Below are 27,875 nucleotides of genomic sequence, written 5' to 3' on the forward strand. Positions count from 1 at the left end.
ACATCAAACAGTATGTGAGCAGGTCCCTTCACATTTCTTGACTTTGTACATTGCACAAAGTACATGGACTGTGGAAGATTGGAGTCTTCCCTTTAAGAGTGCTTATCAGTGCTTAGGTAACCTCCTCTTCCTCTTGTCATCATAGATTTGATTTTTTAAAATTCTTGTTTAAGCCTTTCTCATTACACCTTCCTGCATTTTTGGGTATTAAAGCATAATGGTATATCCTAAAACATGTTTTTTCTTGTTTAAGCCATCCTAACAAGCTCCTGTTAAAGGTCTGGGCCTTTCAGTTGTGGCACTAGCATATCCAAGTACCAAAGGAGAAGAGATGCAAGGTCTGCAAAGTTTCATTTTGATAAAACATGAAAAAGCCAAAATAAATTTAAAAAACAAACCACATCATCTAGACAAGCGAGTGTCCAACATATTTAGGCTGCAATCTGTAAGACATCCAGCTACTTGCAGTGAGTTTGCTCTGCCCAGAGCAGCTGCACAGAGCACACAGAGCCCTGGGCTCCCAGGGACTGTCCCTACAGCGGAAGAAGACAGTGCAGCTGACTGCACAGCACATCTCTAATCTCTGGGAGACCTTTGGCAAGTCCACTTACATTCATGGCTCATAAAATTTTTACCGTGCTTTTTCTCGGGCAAAGTAAACACTTTTAGAATCAAAACATCAGGAAAGGAGAGGGAGATAAAGCTGTTGTAAATAACTTGGTTACATTTCAAAGCACTTCAGTGGTACTATCCTGGCCAACTAGCCTGCAGCTAAAGACACAAAAGACATAATTTATCATTTAGAGAAAGAATTGCTGCTCAGTAAGACCCCTCACTGATCTGTCAATTCTGAAATCACATAGTATTTTAAAACTTATTCTAAGGCCCAGTTAACACCTGACAACACAGTAGTTCACTATTTCATTGGCCATTTGCAACAAGTAGATAGACTGTCCTATGTAATTATAATCCCCAGTAACTATTTTCACATCTTGGTGAATACTCTCCACAGTTTACGTTTTGTCCAGGTGAGAGGAAGAACATGCAGCATGCTCAGAAAGCATGTTACCACCCTTAACCAACTAGCAGGAGTTTGTTTACTCACAGTGCAGTTTCAAGTCTGAGCTGAAATGAAAACCTCAAGTTTTGGTGAAATAAAACAAACTATCCTTGAGCAGTCAACACCAGCTCTGAAGCTGTTGTTGCTCACAGCTGCAGTTTTAGTTGATGATTTTAGTAACACTGGTTTCAGGTGAGCTTTCAAGATCTTGGGCTGCTTTCTGAGGAAGCACTCACTTAAACTTTCCCAGCCAAGAGTCTGCAATCATTGCTCCAAGGATCGGCGTCAAGTAACACAGAGCAACAAATGTGTGGTAGATGGCAGTGGCAAAGTTGTCTTCCCAGTGTAGGAAACGTGTGAAATACAAAGTGAGCACAGCTGTAGGAAGAACAGCAAAACAACAGGTTACAAACACAAGTCAGGCCTGGGTAATGCTCAGCACAAGGAGACAAGGGACGTACTTTTCATGCCATAGTAGGAGAACCTCTCGCAGAACTCATTGATGACGATGAAGAAAATGCTCAAAGGGAAGCCAAAGCAGAGCACCTGGAGGCAATAGACAATGTGAGCTCAGAGCTGTGCAACCCAGACTAACACTCCTCACTGCAACTCACAGCTTAAGCAAGCTCAACATGGACTCAGTGCGAGTGGGTAGGCACTCAGAGTCTGGAGGCTGCACAGGCTTCTGTGGAATGACAGTAATTCACCTGAACCAAGAGTCAGTTACCACTTTCATCTCTTGGTCCCCAGAGGTCTGTACACTTTTCATCTGCCCTTTGCAAGAGACCTTTAACAATACTAGAAATTACCTACAAGTGTTGCATTATGCACATTTGAGCTCTCCAGCACCTAACCCTTACAGATTTTAAAGACATTCCAGAACATTCCAGATGCAAGATAGTTCTTCTCCATACTCAAGTTTAATTTTAAAATGACATTTTTTGGATTGCAAAAGTTTAGGAATTCAACTAATCCTTATTTTGTGTGAAACAGGAAGAAGTTAACTTTGCAGATCAAAAGGAAAATCAGACAGGGAAATTATGCCTGACACCAGAAGATTGGAGAGCCACTGTCTCCAGCAAAGTCTCAACAAACAGCACAACACAACGCTTGGGTGCTTGGGCTTTTTTTTTTGGAATCCTGCAAAAGAAATTAAAATAAGAAAGTGGCAGGAACATTGTTGACTGATCTGACTCAGTTGTGAAGATGCCTGAGCAGCGTTGACCTTTGCCGTTTGCAGAACCAAGTATGTACTACATATCCTACCCATGGTTTGATGAGCAGGCTTCACAGCAAGAACCCAATTTCAGCTGAGGCAAGTGCCAGGTGGGACTCCTCTAGCTTTAGAGCACACAGATTTTGAGCCCTAAATATAAACCCATCACTCTTGATTTATCATATCCTCTATGGGCAGAAAGAGGTGTCTCCAAAGGAAGGCTATTCACAAATATCCCAAAAGATAAAATTCACTTGAGGCTGCCCATTTCCTTCAGCTGAAGGCAGCAGGAGGTTTAGACAACTACTCCCAGCTTGGACACAGGTGTTGGTGGGCTGGAGTTGACACAGAAGAATGCTTTGTGCCTCATGGACACAGCATTACCCTAAGCCATACAAATGGTCACAGGATGGAGAGTCGCACACTGATGTTTTGGTTCAGCACATGTTAAGTTGGTTACTGAAACAGTAGCCCAGGCTGCATGACTTGTAATTGGGAATAGCCCAAGTGGAGTGGAGGGAATGTCTGTTCCTGAAGCAGAACAAAGACTTCCCCATGTCTTTTCTTGTCTACAGAGGAAAAGAAAGACAGAGCAGTCCTGGCCCAGGAACTGGTGGGACCCATCTCCACCTGAAATTCACAAAACCTCACTAAAATCTTTTGACCGCTTGGGGTTCTCACAGACCTCTCCAATGTTTTGCCATCACCCTACGCAAAGACCTTATTCTTTAGGAGGGTGTTATGTGCTGGTCTGGGGAGGTCACAGTCCAGAAAAGCTAGATTTTTGTTTCAAGCCACCACTGCTTCTGTGCCTTGTGGAGCTGACCTGCATTCCCATGCTAGCACAGCATGCTGGTGGGTTTTTAAGTGGCTTCTTCCAGAACTGGAGGGAGTTTGCATGTCACAGCTGGACATGAGCATGGACAGGGGCATGCAAGAGAAAGTTACTGGGTCTTTCCCAGGTGACAGGCCTTATGTTTTTCCAAGATGCTTCAAGCAAGAGACTATGCAATTAATCTTTGCTAATATATGATGTGTTCTTGTTTTGTGCTGTACACTGTCCACTGTTACAGTATTCACGTGCCCATACACATTTACCAAAACCTTTTCTGTTGTTACCCTCATTGGTCAGGAAGCACCAGATCCACCACCAAAAAGGTAACCTGAAGGTTATGTTTTATAATGCCCTCTGTAACCTAGCTCTGCCCTGGGGATGCCACTGTCCTGCTGCACAGTTTTGTCTGCTGAGGAAAAGTCTATGCAGTAAAATCTTGCAAGATAAGAAATGCAAAGGCAGACTTATGGTTGCTGAGACACATGTCATTTATAGCTCAAAGATTCAAGAGTAGTGGATGATGGCAACTCAGCTGCAAGAAGGATGGGCTCCAGGGACCAATCTCCTCCCTACCAACACGTGCTCAGTCAGCAAAGGCTCTTTAAACATTTTATCAGGGTGTTGAGCAAATTAATGCTTAGCTAGAATTTAATAAGTTACTAGTCTGCTTTTGCACATTTGCCAGTAAGCCTTTATTGTATACATTTAAAGTATGTTTAGAGGGTGATTTTTACTTTGGGCTCTGCTGACATTACCAAAACAATGTAAACCAAAGAGGATCTGCAGAGCAGCTCTTTATCAGGGATAACAATACTTACCGACTTGCCAGTAGTTTTTCCACCTGTGGGGGGAAAAAACCAAAATACTAATTAATGGCAACTAATAATAATACTCCCTTAAAACCAATGGAAGAGTCAAAAAAGGTGCAACTCTAAATACATATTGAAATATAAACACAATACTGGTCAGTTTTCAGTTTATTAAAGAGAGACTTTTCATAGTTATTAGGCAAAACTTCACTCGATAGCCTTTGGTTTTTCAGAGTGTACATAAATTCATACGCTCCTAGGAAAAGCTCAAAAGGACTAACAAGTCAAAGCATCCCATGTCTGCTTACCACACATCATTCAAGGTGGTGGCAAAGCAGCCACCCACAGATGATGAGTCTTGTTATAACTCACTCCTGGGGATATTACCTTAAAGGCAAGTCAAGACTATAGAATACACTCAAGATGCCCTGCCAGGGATGGAGGTCAAGTCCTGAAAAGGGACTTACAGAGGAATGAATATAAAGCCCCAACTGAGTGATTCACTTTAGCAGACATTCCCATAACCTAAATCCTTAACCTGAGAAGACCTGAAAGAACAGGGGGGCCCCACTGAGGGCAACAAGAGCAGACAGGTGCTCCAAGTGCTGCCAGGAGTAGAGGACCTGGCAAGAGCAGCTGGAAGTGACTTCAGAGCTGCAAGCACTCCTGCAGGGCTTCCTCGGCTCAGGAGACAGGTTTGAAGGTTGAGCTTTCACTGTGTACGATAAAGGCCCCGTGCCTACATTGTGCATGCCAACATTTTACATAAAACCACATAAGCAATCTCATTATCAGTAAGATAAGATAAAGTACAAGTTGTGAACTTTGAAATCCCTGCTTGTAAATCAAGTCTGGCCATAATACATCTATAAGGCCATAATATATCTTATAATGCATAAGAAAAGTATGTTTGTGAAAATGATTATTTAGTCCATAGTCCACAACAGAGGAAAACAGCTGACAGCAACACTATAACGTTTATAACTACAATATTAAATCAAGTAAATCCTCAGAAATCACGGAAACAGATTATTCCAATTCTTTCCTTCACGGCTGTGGGCAAGTACCTTCACAGCAGAGACAGTAGTACTGTGCAGGTGATTCAAGAATATATTTTCCTAGAGAGCAAGCAACATTCTGAAAAGTGCTAACACACCCACTTCAGGACACATGTGGCTACATGAGTTACTAAAGCTGTTGGCAATGTCCCTTCCACAAGCCACCAGAGAAGATATACTGAAGGATACCAAGGTGTCAGCAATAGCCCATCTTCATATCAACTCCTTGCTTATTTCCATTTGTTGGCCTTTCCAGGACATGTGTCAGTTTTTTTATAACATGCACAGAGAAAAACAGTTTGGGCAGGTCACTTCTGTCTCTTAGCTAAGCCTTGGGAGAAAATATCTAGGATCTGGCTTTTGTTGGGTTTGGGGTTTTTTTTCTGCTTTCCTTTTGGCAAAAGTATCACCTCTACAAGAAACCTTACCCAGAGGACATTGCAGAGGCAATTTTTTTTCACACAACATCATCTCACTTCAATGTTTAAGAGACGCAATTATTTATAAACATTTTGACTTTACCCTTCTATTCTCATTTTGCAGAGTGTTGGGGAAACTCCAGATAGCATTAAAGCAAACCTTTCAACACAGGCACCTAAACTGAGGAGTCCATTGTCAACCAGTTTTAGTTCTATAAAACACAGAGCACCCACTATCTTGCATCATTTTCAGTGATAAATCTGAAGTTTGCTATTGGCATGTTGGAGCAGTAACTTTGGGGCAACCTTCAGCCTCTTGTATTTTTTCCCCACAAAGAATGACCCACAGAACTGCTCATTTTCACAATACCAAAATACCAAAGAGCTCCACATCTTTCAATATAAAGCTCTAAACACCTTGATACTTCAGAAAAGCACCCACACAGAAACTACCCAAGCAATTCTATAGAGCAACAAGCCTGATAGTAAACAGGCAGACCCAGCTGCATCCCATTTCCTGCTCTTCAGAGAACTATCTCCATTTTCCTGGTTGTCTTTCCAAGCCAGCAGACCACTGGCAGTACCATTGACATGTCCTACCTGCTCACTACGGTTGCTTGTCCCCAGGACACAGATTTGCTTGCTGAAGATGCAATGGCACTTTCTTGGGTTGTGTTTTTGTTTGGGTTTTTTTGTTGTTTCTTTGTTTGTTTGCTTTTTGTTTCTTTTTTGGTTTTTTGGAGGTAGAGGGTAGGTATTTCAGGTTCCTTCCCTGAGTGAGACAAGGTTTCTCCAGCTCAGGAACTGCTTGCTATGAGAGACACCCATGTACTCAGACACTGCAGGACCAAAAGTCCAACGAAAGGCAATAGAGAGATACATCTCAAAAAAAAGTCGGTTTTGTACCTCGACCACTCAGTGTTCCAGTTTAGACAGGAAAAAATCTTCAGGATTAATTAGATAAATGGGTTCTGTCCTTATCTGAAACTTCCAGCTATGTATCTATGTATTTAAAACACACTAGGTCAGTCCTAGGCAAACACTCTCAATAAAAAATTATTATTTAACATCTGCAAGGAGCACCACATTTAACTTGTGCTCAGATCTCAAGCTCCACATGCCTTAGAAGTGTAGTGCAGGATAAACCTTACCGGCCAGGGGCTCAGCTCTCAGAGCTTACAGAGACCGAGGCACCATCTGTCGGCTCTCACTCGGGTTTCAAGGCAAGGGTGCATAAACCAGGATACAGCGTTGCCAGAGGGAGAACTGCCCCGGAGGGAGAGCAGAGACCCAAGAGCAGCCGGGTGCTTCCTCAGACCGACACCGAGCAGCAGAGGCAGCCCTGGGCGGGCGAGACCCTCGGCCGCGCTGTCAGCCCACATCCCGGCACGATCACCCGGCTCGGAGGGATGCTCATGCCGGGGCCATCCCTCCGGCGGGCCGGGCACCGCCGCTCCGCCGCCCGCTCCGGGCTGCCCCAGCCCGCACCGCCACACATACCCATGTCGCCGGCGCGGTCCGGAGCGCTCGGGGCTGAGAGCCAGGAGGAAGGTAGGGAAAAGGGAAGGCAGGTGCCGGGGGCGGCCGGGCTTTAAGGCGGCGGCGGGCCCCGCCTGGCCCCGGGCGCTGCGGGGCGGCGCCGCGCAGGTGTCGGGGCGGGGAGCGGGTCGCTCCGGCCCGGAGCCAGCCCGGGGCTCACCTGGCCTCACCATCGGCCCCGGCTGCCCCAGCGCTCCTCCCTGCCGCCCGCTGCCCTTACGGCTGCCAGACGAGGGCTGTCACTGCTGCTCGGGCTTGCTTCGCTCTGCGGCCGCCAGGAAGCGCCGAGACCGTGCCATCAGCTGAACCCAGCGCCGGGCAGTGCTGCCAGCTGCGCGTCGTTCCTTTGATGTCAACGGCGTACGGGAAAACTGAGTAAGCAAGTAAGTGAAATACACGCTGTGTGGAGAACAGCTTTCTGCCTCGCTCCCTTCTCTCGAGCCAAGGAAACAGATGTCCTAAACTATTGCTACCACCGGTTTCTAATGATATCTGAGCTGTGGACTGGTATTTCTGAGAAGCTGTCCAGTGATATGGCTGCATCCCTGGATGTGTTCAAGGCCAGGCTGGATGGGACTTTGAGCAACCTGGTCTAGGGGAAAGTGTTCCTGCCCAAAGCAGGGCATTGGAACTAGAAGAACTTTAAGTTCCTCCAACCCAAACCATCCTGTGAGTTTATGTTTCTATGACCTACTTCAGTCATCTCTTGGTTAGTCCACATAGTCCGAGCTTGAGGTCTGAGCACAAGACATCTGTCCTGGGTGCCATTTGTGCCACAAGCCATAGGGAAAGCTGGGAGAATCCACATCAGTACAACACAATGTGTTTCTTGCATAGACCGTACTGAGCCATGTATGTGGAATAAATGGATGAGAAGCTGAGAATGACAGGAGAGCCAGAGTGCAAGGCTGACAAGAAGAATAGCTAGGGGAAGCTACATGTTACTAAGATCTGAATGAACTCAGAATGCAGAAACAGTAAAATATTAGCAGATATTAGCAAAAAAAAAAAAAATCTGAAAGAAGAATGAGCTCCCTCTTTGAGGCTTGAAAATACAGTGGCACACTTTGGTTTATACAACCAATCCAATAGCATTTTCTATGGCATGCACTTAATAATTACCTGGTCACTGAACAGGTTCATTTTGTCTTGGGTACAAATCAAACAAGCATTGCAATGCATTGCAATTTGGAATATCTACAGTCAGCACTTCAATGGTTAAAGGCTGCTCTGATTTGTGATACAGAACTACAGCTGAACCTGGATTTCTTAAATTGCATCTATATGAGGGTAATCTACTCAAAGGAGTTCTAGCCTCTTAGCAGTTACCTGTATCCTTAACTGTAAAAATTTGTGAATAAATTCTTAAGATAAAACATGAGTAGGTAGTTATAGCTATATTTATAGCAAGTTCTCCAGTAAGAAACATAAATCTTGCTGTATGAGCTCCACTGACATAGCTGATGCTAATCATGTATCACTTCTCAGCGGGATATACATATATATCCACACAGTACAGGCAGTGTTGCATTTCTCTATTATGGTTACTCCAGCAAAACAAGCAATCTGTAATGCAGCAAAGAATGCTGAAGCCTCCAATGGCTTATTCATCTACAGAAATAACTGAGATATTACCACCATTTTCTGTTAAAGTATGGAATTAAAGATGTCATTTCTTTTCTGAAAAAAGGGAAACTTCCCATTGCATGACCAGTGGTGGTAAAAGGTTAGTTCCCAGGCACATCTTATATAGATCCATGCATTTAGTGAGAACAAAGAGTAGGCCTTTGATGTTTCTTCCTAGAAAGTAACATACAACTGGGATTCAGATAGTAAGGAAAACACTCGTTTTCTCAAAAATTTGGGATAAATGAGCTAGTTTGATCACCCAGCTTTCACTCAGATTATCTTTCAATGTTTAAGGTTTCTATTAAAGTATTCACCCTGATGAGTACACATTTTAATTTGTCCCACAGAGAGATAAAAGGACACACAATTGCTTCACAGCTATTTCTGAGGTGGATTGACTTTTGTCCTTCAGTAAGCGGATGCCACAGGGTTGATCACTGTAGAGTTATTTTATGGTTGTATTTGTTGGAGGGACAGAATTTGTTCTCAGAGGATTAGTTTCCCACTGAGGCTCTCTTTCTAGGAGCTCTCAGAGCACAGCAGGGCTATTAAATATTCAGCAAACAAACATGCAGAAATGAATTTCTACTTTTTTTCTACAAAACTCTGAAGTCAAAGAATCACATTTCCAAGGTGTAATAGAATACTGTCCTGCTTCTTCCACACAGGATCCTATACTCCACCATCTCATGGTCACCACAACCAAGATTACTCCCATCTCTCATATCCCAAACCAGTCCTTAGTTTGAGGTCCAGCAGCACAGGTCCTTAATGACTCTTCCACCACTCATGTCCAAAAGTTACCACCAGTGCTCTGCAGGAGCCTCTCATGCTGTGTGTTCCTACTGTAATGATCCTTCCCCAGGAGGGATAATTCCACATATTGCTCAGTTAAAGGTTGTAGCTTAGTCTGTAAGATTGTTTCCTTGTATCTCCTAGGAAGGAAGAATACAATCATTTCAGAGGAGCTGGTGAGGTGTGTCCATAACATGGAATAGTTGATAACAACTATTTATTATTTAAGGATGAACAACCTGAATTGAGATTGATTTTACAGAAAATTTGGGCAAATCTGTTCAGGTCACGTGTGATTTATAAATATTAATAGATGTTCTTTACTCATTTTTTAGATTGGAAGAATTGTAATAAAGAATATTCAGGGATGTGCAGCTCATCAGGGATAGCCAGTATTGCATAGGATGCTGCAAACTGAGTGAGGTTGTACATTCATTCATTCTAAACAAAGGCTAATGGATCTTGCTCTACTATCATAATCCACTGGGTTTTCATGATGGTAGTAGCCAAACACTAACACTTGTCACTTCCCAGTAACTACTCTTCCCAAGATAATATATCCTTCCAATAAAAGTTTATTCCAGCTTTCCAGATAGGAAATCTCAGGGGGAAAGTGATTTGTTTGCTCTGACTTTTCTCACACACTGTGTCGTGTTTTGCTAGCAGAGCAAATAATAGGTGGGATGGCCTGGAGGAGAAGGGGACTGCTGGGCAGGAGGGCACAGGGGTCTCTGGGAGGGGCTCTGCAGCAGTTCAGGTGCTTTCAAACAGCAGCAGTCCAGCTACTGGGTGCTGTGCACGCATAGTGACATAGTTGGTATTTGAGATGCTCACTCAACTTCTGTGCAAGGAGCAACTCTGGCCCTAAAACATATGAATTTGCTTATTCAGGAGTTTTCTAAACCAGACCAGGGACATGCAGAGAAAGAGGTTTCTACCAGCCCAGCCTGCCAGCCCAACTCAGCAGCATTCAAAGTAATCATCTCCAGAAAAAGGAAAAGAGTCTGTGTGCTGTGGCACACAAGGAGCTTGGCTTCTCTGGCACATCTTTATGTACACACACTGGATGTGGGTGGAGAGTAAAGCAGGGGAGCAGGAACTAGAGCACAGACTTGGATCTAAATAAAGTAAATGAGTGAACTCTATTTACCTGGAGCTGGCAAGCAAAAGCAATGGCAAAAGTCTTTGGCTCATTACCAGTGCCTGTGACAACATGCAGAGTTAACTAAAATGGCAGATATAGACCTAATGAGTTAATGGTAAACAATACCATTAACAAAACAATTGTGAAGTCACTCCTGCCAAGATGTGGGTTTGTTCCTTTTATTTTTGCCAAAAACATAACTTGAGGTTGATAACTCTTTCTGTTTTCCCTTCATTTACTCTGATAACATTGTTTCCTTGGTAGAGCCAGATTTGCCCCTTGTCCAGTTCTCTTTATATCTATCTTCATCCTGACAACACCTTCGCTGCTGTTTCCTTCCACGGGTTTTCCCCTTGGGGAATCTGAAGGGGATCGTTTGTTCAAAGCCTGGATTTAATAGGGAACCTTGGTTCTGGAAATGCAGGTCCGTGTGGAAACCAGCCTTAGCTGACAGTTGCAAGGAGGCATTCCAAAGCTTCACTTTGGACTGAGAGATGTGACCATCCCTTCCAGCCCTGAAAGGCCTTTGTGGATCCAGCCTGAGTCTCTGTACCACAGCCACAGCCAAGTGTGAGCAGTCCTTGTGTTGTGCCTTCACAATGCACGAGGCATGAGACAAGGAGAGCAGAAACACGCACAGTAATCCCAGATTTGATGCTGATTTATGGTCAGATGTTGTGCAACCCATCTCTGTGGCAGGGAGATTCTCCCTGCCAAGGGAGGGCACTCCCAGCAGGTATGTGGGGTAGACAAATAGGAGTGTTAGCATAAGTATTAAGGGCAGCTGGCAAGGGAAGTAGGGCAGAACAAAAGAGCTCCTGATTCAAAGCCTTTACATACTCCTTTCTACTGCAGATAAACACCTATTTCTACCCTTGAAGTATGTGACTGTATTCAAGAAAAAAAAAAAACAAAAACCTCTGTGAGTATCCTTCACCCAAGTTAGGCTTCAAGCCTTTCACTGGGTCATGAAAGCTTTTTTAAAATTTTGAATTATGTACCTCTGTTTTTCTTCATATTAAATTTGAATTTGTCTGACACACAGCATCACCCTCTCTCACCTAAGGCAGTGCAAGGATGCTGAATGTTGTTCAAGCAGCTTGAAACTATCCAAACATCTCTTCAATAGTCTTTTTTCTTTGTACTGCCACATTGCTATTTTTCTGAAACTTCAGATCCTTGTTGTGAGACCTGACATTTTCAAGTGAACTTTTTATCTTCTCATTGCATTGTCTGCTGAAGTTTCACTTCTAGCATGTTTTTAGCCAAGTTTTGTTCAACCTTTTTTTTCATAAGGAGAGCACATGAGATTGTCATCAACACAGCAGCTGCTAGGTAGAGCTGGTTGGATTATCCTGTCAATTTATGCAACCAGCCCTACAACATGAATCATATTGTTGATTGGACCATGCAAGTACAAGTGTCATCTCTTGACCAATCTGTGTTTTGACTCAAGCAGATGTTAAAAGACTGGAGTTTTACTGACACAGTATATAGGAACTGATGTGAGATTTGTATTTAACTTGTGAAGATACTTAAGGGATTATTTTCCATTAATTTATGCACTCAACACACACACACCCCCACACACTACCCTTAAACAAACCATCTTACAAGACTGCATGCTCACATTTTCAAAGGGGAGCATCCTAACTTTATACATAATTGTTGTTGTGGGTGAGGCAGCACTGTTGTACAAAGCATACCTGACTTCAGATGACATCAATGTCCACAGTGGAAATAGCATATTTTGAGTTCAGATAACAGCACAAGATCATATAATTTTCTAGAGACACATTTTCCAGTGTGGAAATTCTGCAGCTGGAGACCAAGAGCTGACACTGTCTACCTGCTAAAGCCCTGTTAGAAGTTTGCAGATGGACTCATTCATCCTGAAATGGATTTTTATGTTATTTACACATTCATATTTTCACCACAGGTTACAAAGCTCCTTTTTTTCCACTCCCAGAGCTGTCCTGTGTATTGTTCAGATTTAAATGAAAATTTTGGCAGCAGATTCTGACAGAGTTTAATGTGCAATTGAATTTTAACAGATTCACTTATCTTGCTGCTCTCTCACGACGTCTCTATAAGGTCAATTTTTGTATTTCATCTTAGAAATCTTGATCAGTTCTGTTGCTATTGAAAGATTAGAGCATCCAGGGCTCCATTGCATTAATTCACCTGTGCACTGCAGTACTCCGAGTGCTTCACTGCCTCTCTACTCCTCTTTGATCTTTTTCAGTAGCACCTCTAGCCTTCTCTAGGCAGTCTCCTTTTTGTTGTGATAGTTGTCCATATTAGCAAAAAGATGTGCTAGGATGTTACTCATCTATGTAGCTGTATTCTTACTTTCTTCTTGACACTCCTGAGCAACTGATTCCCAGTAAGCACTACAACACAACCCAACTACTTTGTTCTGTCAGAAAAGGGAGGTCCTCTTACTTTCTCACATTTAAAAAGCCCAGGATCTGCTGTTACTTTGCAGGAAGTGTAAACAAATCCAATAGGTTTTGAAAAGAAAGAGAATGAAAAAAGGAACCCCAAACCACAACAACAGAAATCCAACCAACAACAGTTTCTTCCTTATTGCAAAGGCAGCTGAGTAAAATGCATTCAATACAAAGGTTACAATATGACAGTATATAAACCACCTGAAATTACATAATATATTTCATAAACTGAAACTGCAGCACATAAATAATCTACTTGTCAGCATAACAAGTTGCTGGGTCACTTGCTCTACCCTCGGTATAAAAAACTTATCCAAGGAACAGGAAATTGTCTTCCAAGAGGAGTCAGAGAAAGAGAAGCAGCATATTCACATTGAGCAGTGCTGTTATGCAGAATTGCAGGGAACATATCTAATGACAGGGAAATAATTTTTTAGGAAATCATTAAGAATTTTAGCATGAAGGCTAATACTTTTTCTAAAGATGAAGTTAATTCTGTTCATTTTAGGTATTTCAGCAATTGCGTTTTTTCTTTGGGAACCCACTTGTAAGGGGCAAAGAGCACCAACAGCGTTTTCAGCCTCTGCCTACAAATGACTTTGTAAATATAGTCAGATTAATCCACTTCTTAGGCTGAAAACTTTGGAGGGTGAATTTCAGAGGAAACCAGGAAACCCCACAGATATTGAACACATCCCACAAGAATATTTTCATGTCAGGACAAAAGCAAAGCCTGGGAGCTTATTGAATGCTCTTCAAAATGGTTGGGCTTCTTCCTGCTCAGGCTACACGTTGTTGGAATGCACCCAGAGATTTCTTTCTTTTAAACACATGCTTATTTATATGTGTTGAAACCTATTCCCTTTGTCAGAAACATCTCCTGGAGATACCAACAAACAAATGATTGTCTGTGGCCTTGTTGCACATTCCTCATCAAAAAAGTAGCATCAGCCACGCAGAAATTTTAGTTCTTTAATGAAAAGGACTGCAGCTCTGGTGCTGAAAGCTATCCTGAAAAGCGTGAGCAGAGACTCACTTTTTGGCAGCTGAGGCTGGAAACATCTATTTTCAGATGTTTTAAAGAACCCTAATCTTGGCAGACGGGTTTCTTTCCATCAGTGGGTCTTTTTATCTTTGTTTCTCCCTCCTCCTCTCATAAGATTGAAAACCAAATTGCCATCTCTCACTTTCTGCCTAGCATCCTTTTGCTGAGGGAAGGTTGCAATTGGAAGGAGAATAAAGGGTATTAAATGATTGAGCTCTTGCAGTTTCCACTTCTCAGAATCATGGAATCTACCCACCTTTAAATACCTCCAGGGATGGTGGCTCAACCCCTTCCCTGGGGAGCCTGTTCCAACATGTTACAACCCTTTCAGTGAAGAAATTTTTCTAATATCCAGTCTAAACCTTCCCTGTTGTGACTTGAGACCATTTCCTCCTGTCACCTGTTACCTGGGAGGAGAAACCACCTCCACCTTGCTATAACCTCTTCTCAGGCAGTTGTAGGAAGTGAGAAGGTCTCCCCTGAGCCTCCTTTCCCCCAGGATAAATAATCCCACCACCCTCCTCCACTCCTCATGGGATGTAGGTTTGAGACCTTTCACCTGCCCTGTTGCCCTTCTCTGGAGGCACTCCAGCACCTCAATATCTTTACTGTAGCAAAGGACACAAAATTGAGCTCAAGGTTCTTTTGGTAAGCATGACTGCTAGGTATGGAGGTGGTAATGATCACAAAACTTACTACTATTTTTATAGTAGTTTAAATGTTTAAAGATAATATGCTGCCTAATCAAAGGTTATACTTTGTTCCATATATTGAGCAAGACTTAATTTTCACTGCTTTCTGAGCTGTCAAAGTTTGCATAGTGTGTAGTTATTTTTTGACTGTTTTATAAATAAACAAGTTGTACAGAAAGAGCTGTTAATAATCAGACAGTAACAGGCCAAAAGGGTTGAAAAAAGGGGTCCAAAATCACAGCTTTGCTATGTCTTTCTTTGCTATTGACACACTGACACTTCAGTGAATCATCTAAACTTTTCCACCCATAAAAAAAGAACAGCTAAAAATCTTTGCAGATATCAATTAAATTTTCCCACTTATAATTTGTACTTTATTATCCTAAAAAAGCTATATAATATGATGATAAAATATCAAGTCAATACATATATTATTCTAAATTTTTTACAATATCATTCTAAAATATCAAGTCTGCTTATAAGGAGATCATCAGTTAGCACATTGTAAATGTGATCCCACACACATTCTAGATGAAAACCTTGTAAAAGAAAGATTTTGAATTGTTCAGCCTAGCCAACAGATACACTACATATGCAGGAAACATTTTCCATAACAGAAGCAGTCCCTTCATAATGCAAAAACAGAGCAATCTTTCCCTATAATCTATACTGAAAAACAAAAGAAAAAAGAAAAAGAGGGAAGGGGCATGCAAGCAGAATTAATTGCTCCATTTTTTGTTTGTTTGGAAACTGATGCAGAACAGATTAGGCTGTAATGTAGTGCTTTCTTCCATAAACAAGCAATTGCATTTCATCAAAAGCAAAGCTGTTTAAAACGCTCCTGGCTAGCTATAGGTAAAAGCTAAAAAAAAAAAAAAAGCCTAAAATGGATGTTATTATGTAAAATTATAATAAGTGCTTGTTATTATGGAAAGCCCTTAAGACCCTTGAACATTTTTGTAACAGGCTGTAAAATCATCTTCCAGATAACAAATGTAGCATCAGCATCTGAAATTGCTTCAACTGGAGCGGCTGAGAACTGATACTTTGCGTATCAGAAATTAATCCAGGCTTATCCATCCAAAACTGTTGAAGCTTCCCATTGTTACAAGAAACCAGTGCTTTATTAATTGCGGTCTCTAGGACATTTAAACATTATTTTTACCTAACATAGTATTGGTCAGAAGTGCTGCTTAACTGTGCTTTCTTAACCATGTCCTGCTACTCCTGCAGCAAAACCTCTCTTTTCTTATGGTAAAAAATCAAGTATGTCCATGCAGAAATGGTTTATCTGCATTCTCTCCCTAAGAAACAGAAATGCCTTTTTCATTGCAGTGTACATACTGAATTGTTTTGTACTTGCAATTTCCTTTCTGATAAAATTACATTGCTTGTCTATTACCACCTCTCTATTACTTACTGTTGTGTCTCAAAAAGAAGTATCCCCAGATACATTTAGCCTCACATTGAAACAGATAGATTTTATTTGGGTTTTGAGAACATTCTTAAAAGGCGATGAAAAAATATGGTTAAAGAACAAAGTATCATCCTCTTGCTCCCATACCCACTCACTCACAGTTCCTGGAGACAAGGAGCTGCTCCTGCATTCTACTAAAATTACTTCCTATACTTTCTGTAGTCAGATAACTCAAACTTCTAACACTGCCTCTCAGCCATAGTTGGTTTTGTTAATATTCACATTGACATTTTCCTTTATGGTTCACTTGTAACAGGTGATGCTGGGTATCTGCCTGGGGCTTGAAACACTCCATCCAATAACTCTTGAGGAATTCTTCTGAAGGCAAAAAAACTTTCCAGAAAAAAAAAGGTGTTAGTGTTCAATTGCATTCAGCTGAGACCCCAGAGGTTTTTCATAGGGCAAATATTACCTACTGCATGCTCAGAAATCTTGCACAGAGATGGATGCTGTCCCACCAGGGATCCTCACTAACACCCTCCATTTGCTGCATGGGGTTATTAATAAGCAGGAAGGCACATCTCTGGTGCAAGATGCCCATGGTCAGAATGGATTGAGGTGAGATTTAGGACACCATTGTAGTACAAGTGCACAGTTCAACATATTTGTGTCTAGCTCACCTTAGACACGATGAGCTGAACCATGCCATATCAAGATGTCCAGTCTGGTGCTGACTGTGGCTATTGTTTGAACATCAATGCTGCTGACACGTGCTTTGGAAGAGCAGCTGAACACAGTGAGGGACCTTGGCTTATCCACAGGGAAGAAAATTACCTTTTTATTCCCCTGGGAATGCCACTGGATCTGAAAAGAATGAAGATGGCCAAAAAAGAATGTTCAGAGACTGGGCCTTGCAGATGGACTGGTGAGGAGAAAGACCGCTGGACTTCATCTAAAGAAAGCAATGATACAGACAGAATCAAAAATATTTCAGCAGCCAGGCTACTGAAAGTCAGGTGGAAAGGTCAGTCCAGGCAGAAGGGACACACTGCACCTGTCTTATCTTTTCCTTTCTCATGATTAAATATGTATTTTTCACTCCTGCTGTTATGCAATGCAGCTGTACAATATGAAACCATTGCCACATCCTCCTAACAGGTGCTGCCACATTTTGTATCGGGGTGAAGCTAGAATCACATTAATTGTGTTTGAAATTATTTGGGATACTGAGGTGCCATTTAACTTTCACTGTAGTGCCTCACTATGTTTCTTTTTTTTTTTAAACAGTAGTTTGACATATCTGGTAACCAGAACAGACAGATGGAACAGAGATGATGAAACACAGCCAATCTTTCATGCAGTGGTTCAGTTCTCCTAGCAAATAGATTTTAAAGAATTAAGGTTTCAGTAAGGGAGAAGCCAGGCCTGAGGCAGGGTCAGGAAGATGGATGATCCCTCTTATGATCTTTGTGGGTCTCTTCCAACTCAGAATGTTCTGTGATAGAAGATGCCTATATTCCCAGTAAATACATTTTTTTTTTAATTATCAGTTATTCTTGAATATAGGACCTGAAAAATGATTCTGATGAGAACTGTATATATAAATTGCATGCAACACAAAAAACAGAAAGAAAAATTTAGTCCAAGTTTAGGGCAGAAATGTATAAACTTCAATGGCAGTATAAGACATCCTAGGAAAGGAAGGAGATCTGTTCATGTCTTAATTTACATATAGTGATATAATTAGCTTAGGATAGAGTCAAGCTGGCACACTAGTCTTAATTGAAAGGAATAAAAATTAATAAAAATATACAAAATAAATGGATTCAGCAAATGGTGTTGAAATAGGTTGAATGGAAATGCTTTCTATCAAATATGTAACTGTTTGACAAATAACTCTGGTGAGTACTTGCTTTGCAATTTGTAGAAGGGAAAAAAAAAAGCAAAAATGAAACACTTACAAGCTGTAGGAGGACCACACCTCAATAAACAGCTTTTACAATTAAAGAAGACAACAAAGTATACTGCAAATTTTGTCACATGCTTATTAATTTAAACGAACTCAGTTTGCAGTACAGCCCCACTCACGTATGTGGAACTTGAGCCAGAACAAGAACAGCTGCAAGAGCTTGCAGCCATTCCTAGGACATCATTAAATGGCTGTATGAAATTTGAACAGTTTAAAAATGACAAATCAGGACACAAGACACATCGTGGGTGTAATACAGTTAAGGAATTCCAGCTCCTAAGAACTTCAGCCCAGAACTTTGTTGCTTTTGACAGGATGAGATAAAATACAACTTCCATGCTGCATGGACCAAATGACATACCTGTGTTACAGAAGCTAATAAGTACCACCCAAAACAGAGATAAAATTTCTCATTGCTACCTGAAAAGTGGAGGCAGAGAAAAGGAACAAGACTGAAGTTCTGGAACATTCATGCAAGATACTGTTCTCTCAAAGAAGCATCCAAGAAATTTCTTAATTTATAAATTGCAAACCTCTGCAAACTCTAGAAGTATTTGGACGTAGTTGCCTGGAAACTGCTTCACGAGTGCTTGTGATACAAGTTTCTGCCATGAATAATGCCAGGCTGAAATCTGGCTGAACACAAGTCTTGTGGTAAGTATCAATGTGCTGTCCGAGCTAAAACCCAGTCAACAAAACCACTTTCTAAAATTATCATGTTACAGACTGCATTCCTCTGTTTTTCCAGAACATTGTTATAAAATAGCTATGAAACAGAACATGTTAACAGTAACTAACATTAGCTTAAGACAGCTAATGATTTCAGGATTTCAAGTTTTGGTTTTGGTTTTAGCACTTAGACCTGAGAGAGACCACTAGCTCTGAACCACATGTTAACCATACCTGAAATAAAATTGTAATTAAACAACACTGCATCAATACCTTTGGAATTTAGCACCATTGATAGTGCTTAATGTAGTTGTTGGCAGGAATTAAGAATCCGATTTGAATTTCTAATCTGAATTTGCCTTGCTTCAGTATCCAATCTCTATTATGTCTTCCTTAACCAAACCAAAATAGCCTCGCAAAATTCTCTATTCACTTAGAAAAAACTGATTTTTAAAACTCAAATTTTTACTTGGTAAGTTGAAGTGTTGTGCCCCAGATCTCCTACCACATATTCCTTGAATATGGATTTTTGTGGCCCTTGTATCAATTCTTCAGTACAACATTTCAAAACCTCAGCCCCAGTATTGTCCTAGTAACAGAGTGATTTAACAATGGTTTCACAGGTTCTGTAGGACGAGGGATAAAACCACCACAACACATTCCGGGTTACATCCACTTCTCTTTGCCACAGAATTACATTAGAAGTTTGTTTATGGGAAGCTCCATGTTCAGAAGATTCCTTTAATCCATTTCACTGGTGCTATTTACCAGGGTAATGTGGTAAATAAAGACATAATGTGTACATTTAAGTTCTTTTCCTGTTCCTAGAAGCACAACTTTGTAGGTGGTTACACTGGCAACAAACAGTAGCATACTATGTTTACAGGTATGGTGCTATCAGAAAAGAAGAGACTGACCTTTGTTTTCATCCAATTTAAATAGGCAGGGTTTTGTTACATTTGTTTATGGAATACCAGTGAAAATGTTGAATAGTACCACTATGATACCAATATGTCTGGGAAATCTTGTAGAAAGACTGTCAATGGTCTCTAAAAAAAATTTGCCAGGCTGGCTTCAACATTTGGACACAGCTCTGTTATAAAAGCCTGCCTATGTCACGCTGCTCCAGGGAGCTGAAACAGAGACACTAAGAATGGTTTGAATGAAATATGAGTGAGAATTATTTATGTGAAAGCACGAGCAGCAGCACAGTTTCAAGGAACAGCATGAATTGATAACTGAGGACATGACTAACAGCAATTAAATTAGTAAATGCTGAGGAATGTGCTGTTTACATCGACCAGGAGGCCTGAGCTCTGATAAGGCCATGGTAAGATGACTTGTCAGCAGAGGACCCGAGGTCTGATTGCAGGAGGATGGCAGCAGGGTTCCAGCATAGTGCATGCCTATTGCTTCTTACCCCAGCATGGAAAGAGGCCAAAAAGATACTGAAATGAGGAAACACACACAGGTAACAACCCTCCCTACCATTTATGGGGGATGAGGCAAGCAAGATAATGTTGGGATATCACCTTGTACTAGCTGATGGATACAAATACCTGGGTGGCTCTGGTATTTTTATCTGGTATTTAACCCTGGCAGGCAGCTCAGCCCCACACAGGCACCTCTCATCCCCCTCCCAATGGATAGGGGAGAAAATTGGAAGGGTAAAAATGCAGTAACTTGTGGGATTGAAATAAACATAATTTGGCAACAACAAAAAAACCTCCCAAATCACCACCATGCCCCCCTTCAAACAAACAGACAGGAAAAAAATAATTTAAAAAGCTAAAAAACGCAAGCAAAGATAAAAAAGCTCTAAATCAAGAAAAGTGTGCCAAAAGCCTAATTGCTCATCAGTGACAGATGCCCAGCCAGGCCCCAAGCAACTGCTGCTCTGGCTGACCTCCCTCCCCTCCAGATTAATTCCTGAGCTCAATGTCATATGGTGTGGGATGTCCCTATGGTCATTTGGGATCAGCTGTCCTGTCTGTGTCCCCTCCTCCCAACTTGTGCACCCCCAGCCTGTTCCCTGGTGGGCTGAGAGCAGAAAAAGCCTTGACTCTGTGCAAGGGCTGCTGAGCAACGGCTGAAACATCCCTGTGTTACCAACACTGTCAGGCACAAATCAAAACCACCCCAGACCAGGTACTGGGAAGAAAATTAACTCCATGCCAGCCCAAACCAGCACAATGAACAAGTTTTCCACTGCCAAGGAAGAACCCCAAACACATGGCATGCACCCAAGGGTCACCACTCCTCTTCTCCCATGGGGACCTCCAGCCTGCCTGGAGTAGCTGCTTTGACATGGGCTTCTTGGTGCCTGTGAGCATGTGGGTGTGAAAACACAGCCAGGTGAAATCTATCAGGTTTAACATGAGGGACTGAAATGGGCTGTGTTTAAAAGAAATACCGAGTTCCCACTCCTTCTGGCCTTGAGTTTAATTTTGTCACATTAATTTCATCCTGCATTTTTTTCTCTAAGCATATTTGGCTGTGAACCATTTTCCCCTGCAGATGTGCAAGGCAAGCTAATCCTCCAGTTCTGAGCCCACATTTTAACAACACAGCTCTTCACCAACACATCACTGTCTCATGCTTTACCAGCTGGTGCATTCCTTCATTTCTGCTTCAGTTCCTGCCTTTTGGAATAATCAGTTTCTCCAAAACAGATAACAAGCAACTTTAGCATAGTGTGTCACCTCTCCTATTTTATCTTTCTCAAGTAAGTCAAAAAGAAGAAAAAAAAAATCACAGTCACAAAATTTTTCTAGGTACATTCAAATATTTTTTCAAGGCTTTATTGTGTATTGTGCATGTATTTTTATAGTCTCTAGCATACTGTTTCAAATTATGTACGCAGAATAAGGATCCGACACTGCTGACAACGAAAGAAAAAAGCTTTAAGCAATCTAAAAACACAAAAAACCCTTCAACAGGCTGTTGTTGATGAAGAGAGTTTTTCTTTCCTTTCACAGGCCTTTAAAAAGTTTAAGTAGTGATGTTGACAATTTTTCCATCTCATTACACCAATTATAAAAAGCGTTGGTCCCCTCAGTGCCTTTGCTTACTGTGGGCAATCGTACCCCTTACCCGATGGATTGCTGTGGGTAACGTGGCCACTAAAGCTTCACCAAATGAAACACAGCTCCGGGCTTGTCCCTCCCCAGGCAACCTCCATGGAGATCTGAGAGTTCTGGAATGAACAATGAGTTGAACAGTTTTGCTGAACTAAGGTCCTTTCCTTACAGTTATCTGGACATCTTTGGGAACTTCCTATCTCTTCTTTTTACAGTCCACACCACTGAAAAAACCCAGGATACTTACCAGCTCTATCAAAAATTTCACTTCTATCTTAGTACTAATAATGTTGACTAGAGGAAAATTATGCAGTCACTTTCTTTTCAGACTTCTTCCAGGCTTTAGAATCCTCTTCTTTTTCTTTTTTTCTTTCTTCCCCCAAACATTAAATCTTAACTTAAAGTTACTTATTCAGTGGCTACCAGCATTTTCTTGTATGAAGTCTGATAACTGTTCTAGGCTCGTAGGCATCTGCTTTCCCTCATACACTTGGAAAAAATAATCTGATGTGTTACTTCAATTAATTTGAAAATTATATTTGTATAAAGCTGCTTAAGCCTTATACCAATTCTCAAAATATAAATTAAAACAAAACTGATATAAAATAATTTTTATACTGAGAGATGAGTGAGTTTTGAAGGCCTCACCTGCAGTTCTGCCAATTATGTTTAGAATTTTCATGTTCCCCTTCTTGTCACATCAAACTTCCACATTTTGGGAGTCAGATATCACAGTGATAAACATGAACAGATTATACAGCACTAGCTACAAAAATCACTATCCCAAGAAGCACTACTTGCTGTTCAGGTATCTGGTGTCAATGAATCTTACAGGACACAGAAAGATATAAAAAAAAAAAAAAGATGTCCTAAGGATTCACAGTGAAAGGTTATTTACCTAAATCCCTTCAGCCTCCTCTTTTTTGTCTTTCCAGCTAATCCTTCATAGCATAGCCCAAACAGAAAACAAAACTACACAGCTAGAAAAACTCTCAGTGCTTTTTTCATCATTTACAACACGTAGCAGTTAAAAAAGGTATAGCATTCCCAACATACTTTACTAATATCAATCACACCTTGTTTTTGCAGAAAAACAAGTTGCAAGTTTTGCAATGAGAGAAAAAATTACAAAACACCTTCTTAAGCAGAAAATACCAGAAAAAAACCCAATATCAACTACAGTTAACTTGAAAAGAATATACTGCCTAGTCTCTAGATACAATTTAAATTGTTTATTTGTGTTGAGACCAAAACATAATTAGAGTCTAAAAGATTCTAACTAACTCATTGTTTATTCAGTATACTTCTTAAGGAGAAAAAAACCCCATCAAAATATTTTAAAAATATTGAAATGGTCACTTTCAAAAGTATCATAAAAAAAATTCATTTTTTTTTCATCCTGCAGGAAGCTCCAGGTCTCCCAGTCTGAACACAATTAAATACAGAATTTTACAATTAATGAAAAACCATGGAACAGCAGTCTTCGCAAATTTTAACAGCTAACTTTCATGCCAGACAGCAGCTCAGACATCTCCTATGTATTGAAGTCTTCTAATAAAGAAATCAAAGATAATAGAAACTGGGTATAAGAAAAAACCTTGCCTGACTTACTAGACTAGGTGCTTTCATAAAGAGCCAGGTCCTTCTAAAGACACAGTTTTATTTGAAAGAATTCTATTTCAACTTAAATACTTATTCTTAATACTTATTGTAGTCCTACTTAAATACTTACTAGTTAAAACAATATTTATAACATTTTTGTTAAGTTTAATTTACTGCTTATCATGTCCATCCTCAGACACAACTGCAAAGACCCCCATGATCATGACAAGTTGCTCTGGCAACAGCAAAACAGAGCCCACTCAGCAACTTGAAAAAAGATTTTTGAAAAGTATGGATTAGAAAGGTCCAGTTTCATTTGTTCCTACACCTCCTTATCTTTACAGTCCTTAAGCTGAACCTGCCCCTCACTCCCTGTTCCCTGCAAGCACAACAGACTGGCCAGCACAGAGTGATGCAGTCGAGTGCAGGGTCTCTGCTTTGGCCAGTGTCTGTCTGTGTGTCCCAGATCCACAGGCCCTCTCCTCCCCTCGAGGCTCCCAAGCAGTGCCTGGTAGCCAAATGTCAGCCCTGCAGAGTGCTAAGCTGTGCTTCTGCCATAGCCAGGGCATCCTTTTTTATCAAATATTTGATCACCTCAAGATCCTGTACTTGTTCTGTGGCAGTCTCCCAGGCTGCCAGAGGTGACAATCCTTGTCACTTGCTCATATTCTCCCACATGCCTTGCCACCCGTGACCATACTGCCTCGGGACATACCCCTATATGATATTCTTGAATTAACCTTAGGAAAAGCTGGAAAAATAAACTTGAAACATGCCAGTAGGAATATCTTAGTTACCAAAAGGTATCCAAGATACTGAAGAGTTATTGTAAAAATATGGGAGAAAACATCTACCCCACAGTAAAGAAGGGGAAGGTGCCCTTCTTTGTTTCATCCACCAAGTGGTTCCTGGAAAAGGAAAAATATCTAATGGTTCATTGTCCTCATGAGATGGCTCCCAAAGTGCAGGGAAGGCAACGGTGTAGGGCCCAAATACCAGTTTAGACTCAAGGCCAATTCTTTTATCATAGCTCTTCCAAGCAAAACACACCAAATGATACACTGCAAATTAAGCCTTTAACAAGCTCTCAAATTTGAGGTACAGCAAAAAAAAAAAAAAAATAGGGAGCATGGCAGTGATTAGATAAGCTAATACTGTGAACAAGTAAATCAACACTGTGACCAACAACTGTCAAACAGATAATAATTATCTGTTCCTTCTATAACATACTGTGGTCAAATCTGTTATCTCAAACCCTTCAAGCCTGACTCTGGGTGCCAAAACAGGGCTGTTGTGATTCAACCTCACCCAGCTGCTCCCTCAATCCTCTGCAGCAGGGGACACAATCAGAAGGGCAAAAGTGAGAACATTTGTGGTTCCAGATAAAGACAGTTTAACATGTATAAAAACCAAAACAAAACCAGGAAAGAGAAATTATGCAAAAACCCTTAAATTGCTTGCCAGCAGCTGACCAATCCCCAGCCACTCCCTGAACAAGTGCTGCTCTGGCCAACTTTCTCAGCAGTTTCTATTGCTGCACATGACACCTACATGGTACAAGACATCCCTGTGGTCAGCTGGAATCTGATGTCCTGAGTACCTTCCCAGCTCCTTGTGCAGCCCCAGCCTGCTCCCTGGTGGAGTGAGAGGCAGAAAAGGCCTTGACAATATGCAAGCTCTGCTCAGCAACAGCTGAAACATCCTTGAGTTATCAACACTGTTTGCAGCACAAATCCAAAACACAGCTCCATACCAGCTACTGTGAAGAAAACTAATAAAAAACCTGCAGGGAGCCCAAGTCTTTATAAATAAATTAACCTACATTGGATAATTCATTTACGTGCTACAGAAGTAACAACAGAGAAGGGAAGCTGGTACAGAAGGAATTATTCAGGAGGGAAGTGCCCACATTTATTACTATAAATTACTAAGCTTAAACAGTAGAGGGTGTGTTCCCTCATAGAAACACATCACAAAAGATTAAGTCTACAGACACATCATTTATGTGTTAATCATTAATGACTTAAGCCTGTGTAAACCTACAACAATGTCAACTACAGTTTGCTGTTTTTCATAGGCCAAGGTCCAGCAAAACAGTTACACATGTATTTAGATGTTATGTGTGTGTTTATATCTATATATATACACACACATACATATACATATTCACTTCTGAATACCTGCTACATTTATAGGTTAGTTGTCAGATGCATCTTCACCCAAGTGAGGTTTCAGTACAAAAGGGAAACTGTCAGTTCTGTTCCCAAGGCAAAGTGGAAAAAGTCAGAAAAAATGAAGCAATTAAAAGAAGCCATAGTGATATACACAACAGCTCTTAATACATGGATACAGAAGTTTTCCTGAGTGGCAAAACAGCTTTACAGGATATATTCTATATTCTCCCAATAATCAAATACCTTTTGAGGTAGGTATTCCTACATCCATTTCCACAGACAAACAGAAGTGTGAAGCATTTAGGGCAGAGGAGAAGAAAATGCCTCTTACAGCATTGTGAGTTCACTGTCTAGAAGTGTATGATTTTTTCCTCTTTAAGAAAAAGAATTTTAAACAATGAGACATTTTGTTTCAGAAACATAGATAAAGCAGAGTATATCCAGCATTTCACTGCCAAGATGAGCTGCTTTAGAAAATCTTTTCATGACTAATGGCCACATATGTGTTTCATGCTATGCCACAGAAAAATGACAGCAAACCTGTTGTCATAAGGAAAAGATGATTTCTACTGTCATGTGATGAAAAGTTTTGAAGACTTCCTAATATTAACTGTTCTGGCAAATAATAACCTGAGTTACAGGAACATGGTAGTAGAGCCAAATGTAAGGGACTCGAAACTGATGTCTCAACTAATAATTTAATTGCCTTTATTGACAAGGAGTAAGAAATAAGACCTGTAAGTATCTGCATATCATATACAGGATGCAAAAAGCCTTTTTTTTTTTAAATCAAGCTTTCATTTTTCTTAAATGTCAGGGGTGAATCTAAACCAAAAAAACACAGCACGCAGTGAGAAAAGCAACTACCTTTTTTCTTTTAATATAGATGTAGTACAGAATGTTTAATTACAGCAGGACAGTGCTTCCAGTTAAATAAAATTAAAAACCTTTATTTTCCCCAAATATAAAATTACTAAATTAATGTCTTAAAAGAATAAGAATATGGAAAAAAGCTTTAAATTATACCACCATTTACCACAGTAACCATGATTACCAATTACATACTCCATTGCTTTGGCAAAAAAGGTTTTTCTTTTAATAACTGCATATAAACCTAACATAGCAAAGACTGTATACATCTTTATATTGCACTTATTTATATACAGGGATAAATGAACTGTAAAGTCTGCATATACTTGGAATGGGCAAATTTTCAAAATAAACTGAAAGCAGAATGGTAAGAGCTGTTATGAATATTAAAAAATGCTTAGAAATGTAATACATTTATATACAGACTGTATGGATCATATTAACAAATAATATGTACATAACAATTTACTACTATTGATATTTTAGTATAACTCAGTGTTCATTAATGCAGACCTTTGGTTGTATTTAGTTGTTTAGTAAGATCTAAGCTTGCATACCTCCAAAATGCAACAAGGTATAAAATAAAGCACAACAATTTGCCAAATGGTACAAAAACTACTATTGTCAGTTCCATTAAACCCCAAAAACTAGTGTCTCTGTCTAGCCCCAAAATAGTTCTTGTACTTGGAATCTCTATGTGCCATACACAAAAAGAACACCTGAATGTTATATATCTGCAAAATTACATCCCACAACACTTTTTTTGTAATGTGCAATTCATTTTAATAATACTTTCTAATGAAAAACAGAAGCTAACGTCAACTTCATAATTTTCCTACACGCACTTCTGCAATGACATTGTGAACACTTTTAAATTTTACCAGCAAGATTAAAAAATATATATGTGTGCCTCCCTTACTCTAAAAGACTATTACCAGTAACTGCTATTTGCTAAGTGTGCTCAGACATCTGTATGCACTACGCAGTTTGCATGTGCCCAACATTTAGCTTCAAGGTCATCCTGAGTTTGCACACAATGAAGCAAATCCACAAACTTCAAAAGAAACAAACATACTTTCCTTTACAAAACAATCATGCAACTGAAGAAGAACTGGGCATCCCGTGAACTGTTGTGCTTGTCGGAGTTCCACTGATGGCATTGAAAATGTGTAGTGAGTTGGGCATGACACTGGCCTTTTCTTCCACCGGAGTAATCTTAAAATAAAAGACATATATTTACCAAAATGTTTCAAAATGGCACAGGCAGGTCTAAAACAGATAACCACTTTCTTGATGTGCTGCTTATCAACTCAACCTCCCAGTATTTTTCTGCCTAAAACTTTTTGGAAATGGTTACTCTTTTCAGCCATCTTCTTCCAGATTTAGGAGAAGTTACTTCT

At 40.5% G+C, this 27,875-nt stretch overlaps 2 protein-coding genes across 14 annotated transcripts in view; both read right to left on the bottom strand.

Annotated features, from left to right (window-relative positions):
- SLC15A1 (solute carrier family 15 member 1) overlaps positions 1 to 26,305 on the bottom strand; it is a 51,129-nt gene extending 24,824 nt beyond the window's left edge. Inside the window, exons 1-4 of one of the 2 annotated variants that reach the window (XM_085581688.1) lie at positions 6,898 to 26,305; positions 3,930 to 3,952; positions 1,522 to 1,606; positions 1,297 to 1,438 (exon numbers count right to left, since the gene is read on the bottom strand). In XM_085581688.1, the coding sequence (XP_085437814.1) occupies positions 1,297 to 1,438; positions 1,522 to 1,606; positions 3,930 to 3,952; positions 6,898 to 6,901 (254 nt within the window). In that variant the 5' untranslated portion in view covers positions 6,902 to 26,305. Of the gene's footprint in view, positions 1 to 1,296; positions 1,439 to 1,521; positions 1,607 to 3,929; positions 3,953 to 6,548; positions 6,830 to 6,897 lie in introns of those variants that run through there. The other variant, XM_085581699.1, reaches the window with a different exon arrangement.
- A 151-nt stretch (positions 26,306 to 26,456) lies between these two features.
- Positions 26,457 to 27,875, bottom strand: part of DOCK9 (dedicator of cytokinesis 9) — a 111,245-nt gene continuing 109,826 nt past the window's right edge. For all 12 annotated transcript variants that reach the window (XM_021530274.4, XM_021530276.4, XM_085581628.1 and 9 more), the window contains one exon: positions 26,457 to 27,690. In XM_021530274.4, the coding sequence (XP_021385949.1) occupies positions 27,568 to 27,690 (123 nt within the window). In that variant the 3' untranslated portion in view covers positions 26,457 to 27,567. The remainder of the gene's footprint in view (positions 27,691 to 27,875) is intronic.

The sequence above is a fragment of the Lonchura striata genome, chromosome 1 (genome assembly GCF_050655825.1).
Source record: "Lonchura striata isolate lonStrDom1 chromosome 1, ASM5065582v1, whole genome shotgun sequence".
Lineage (NCBI taxonomy): Eukaryota > Metazoa > Chordata > Aves > Passeriformes > Estrildidae > Lonchura > Lonchura striata.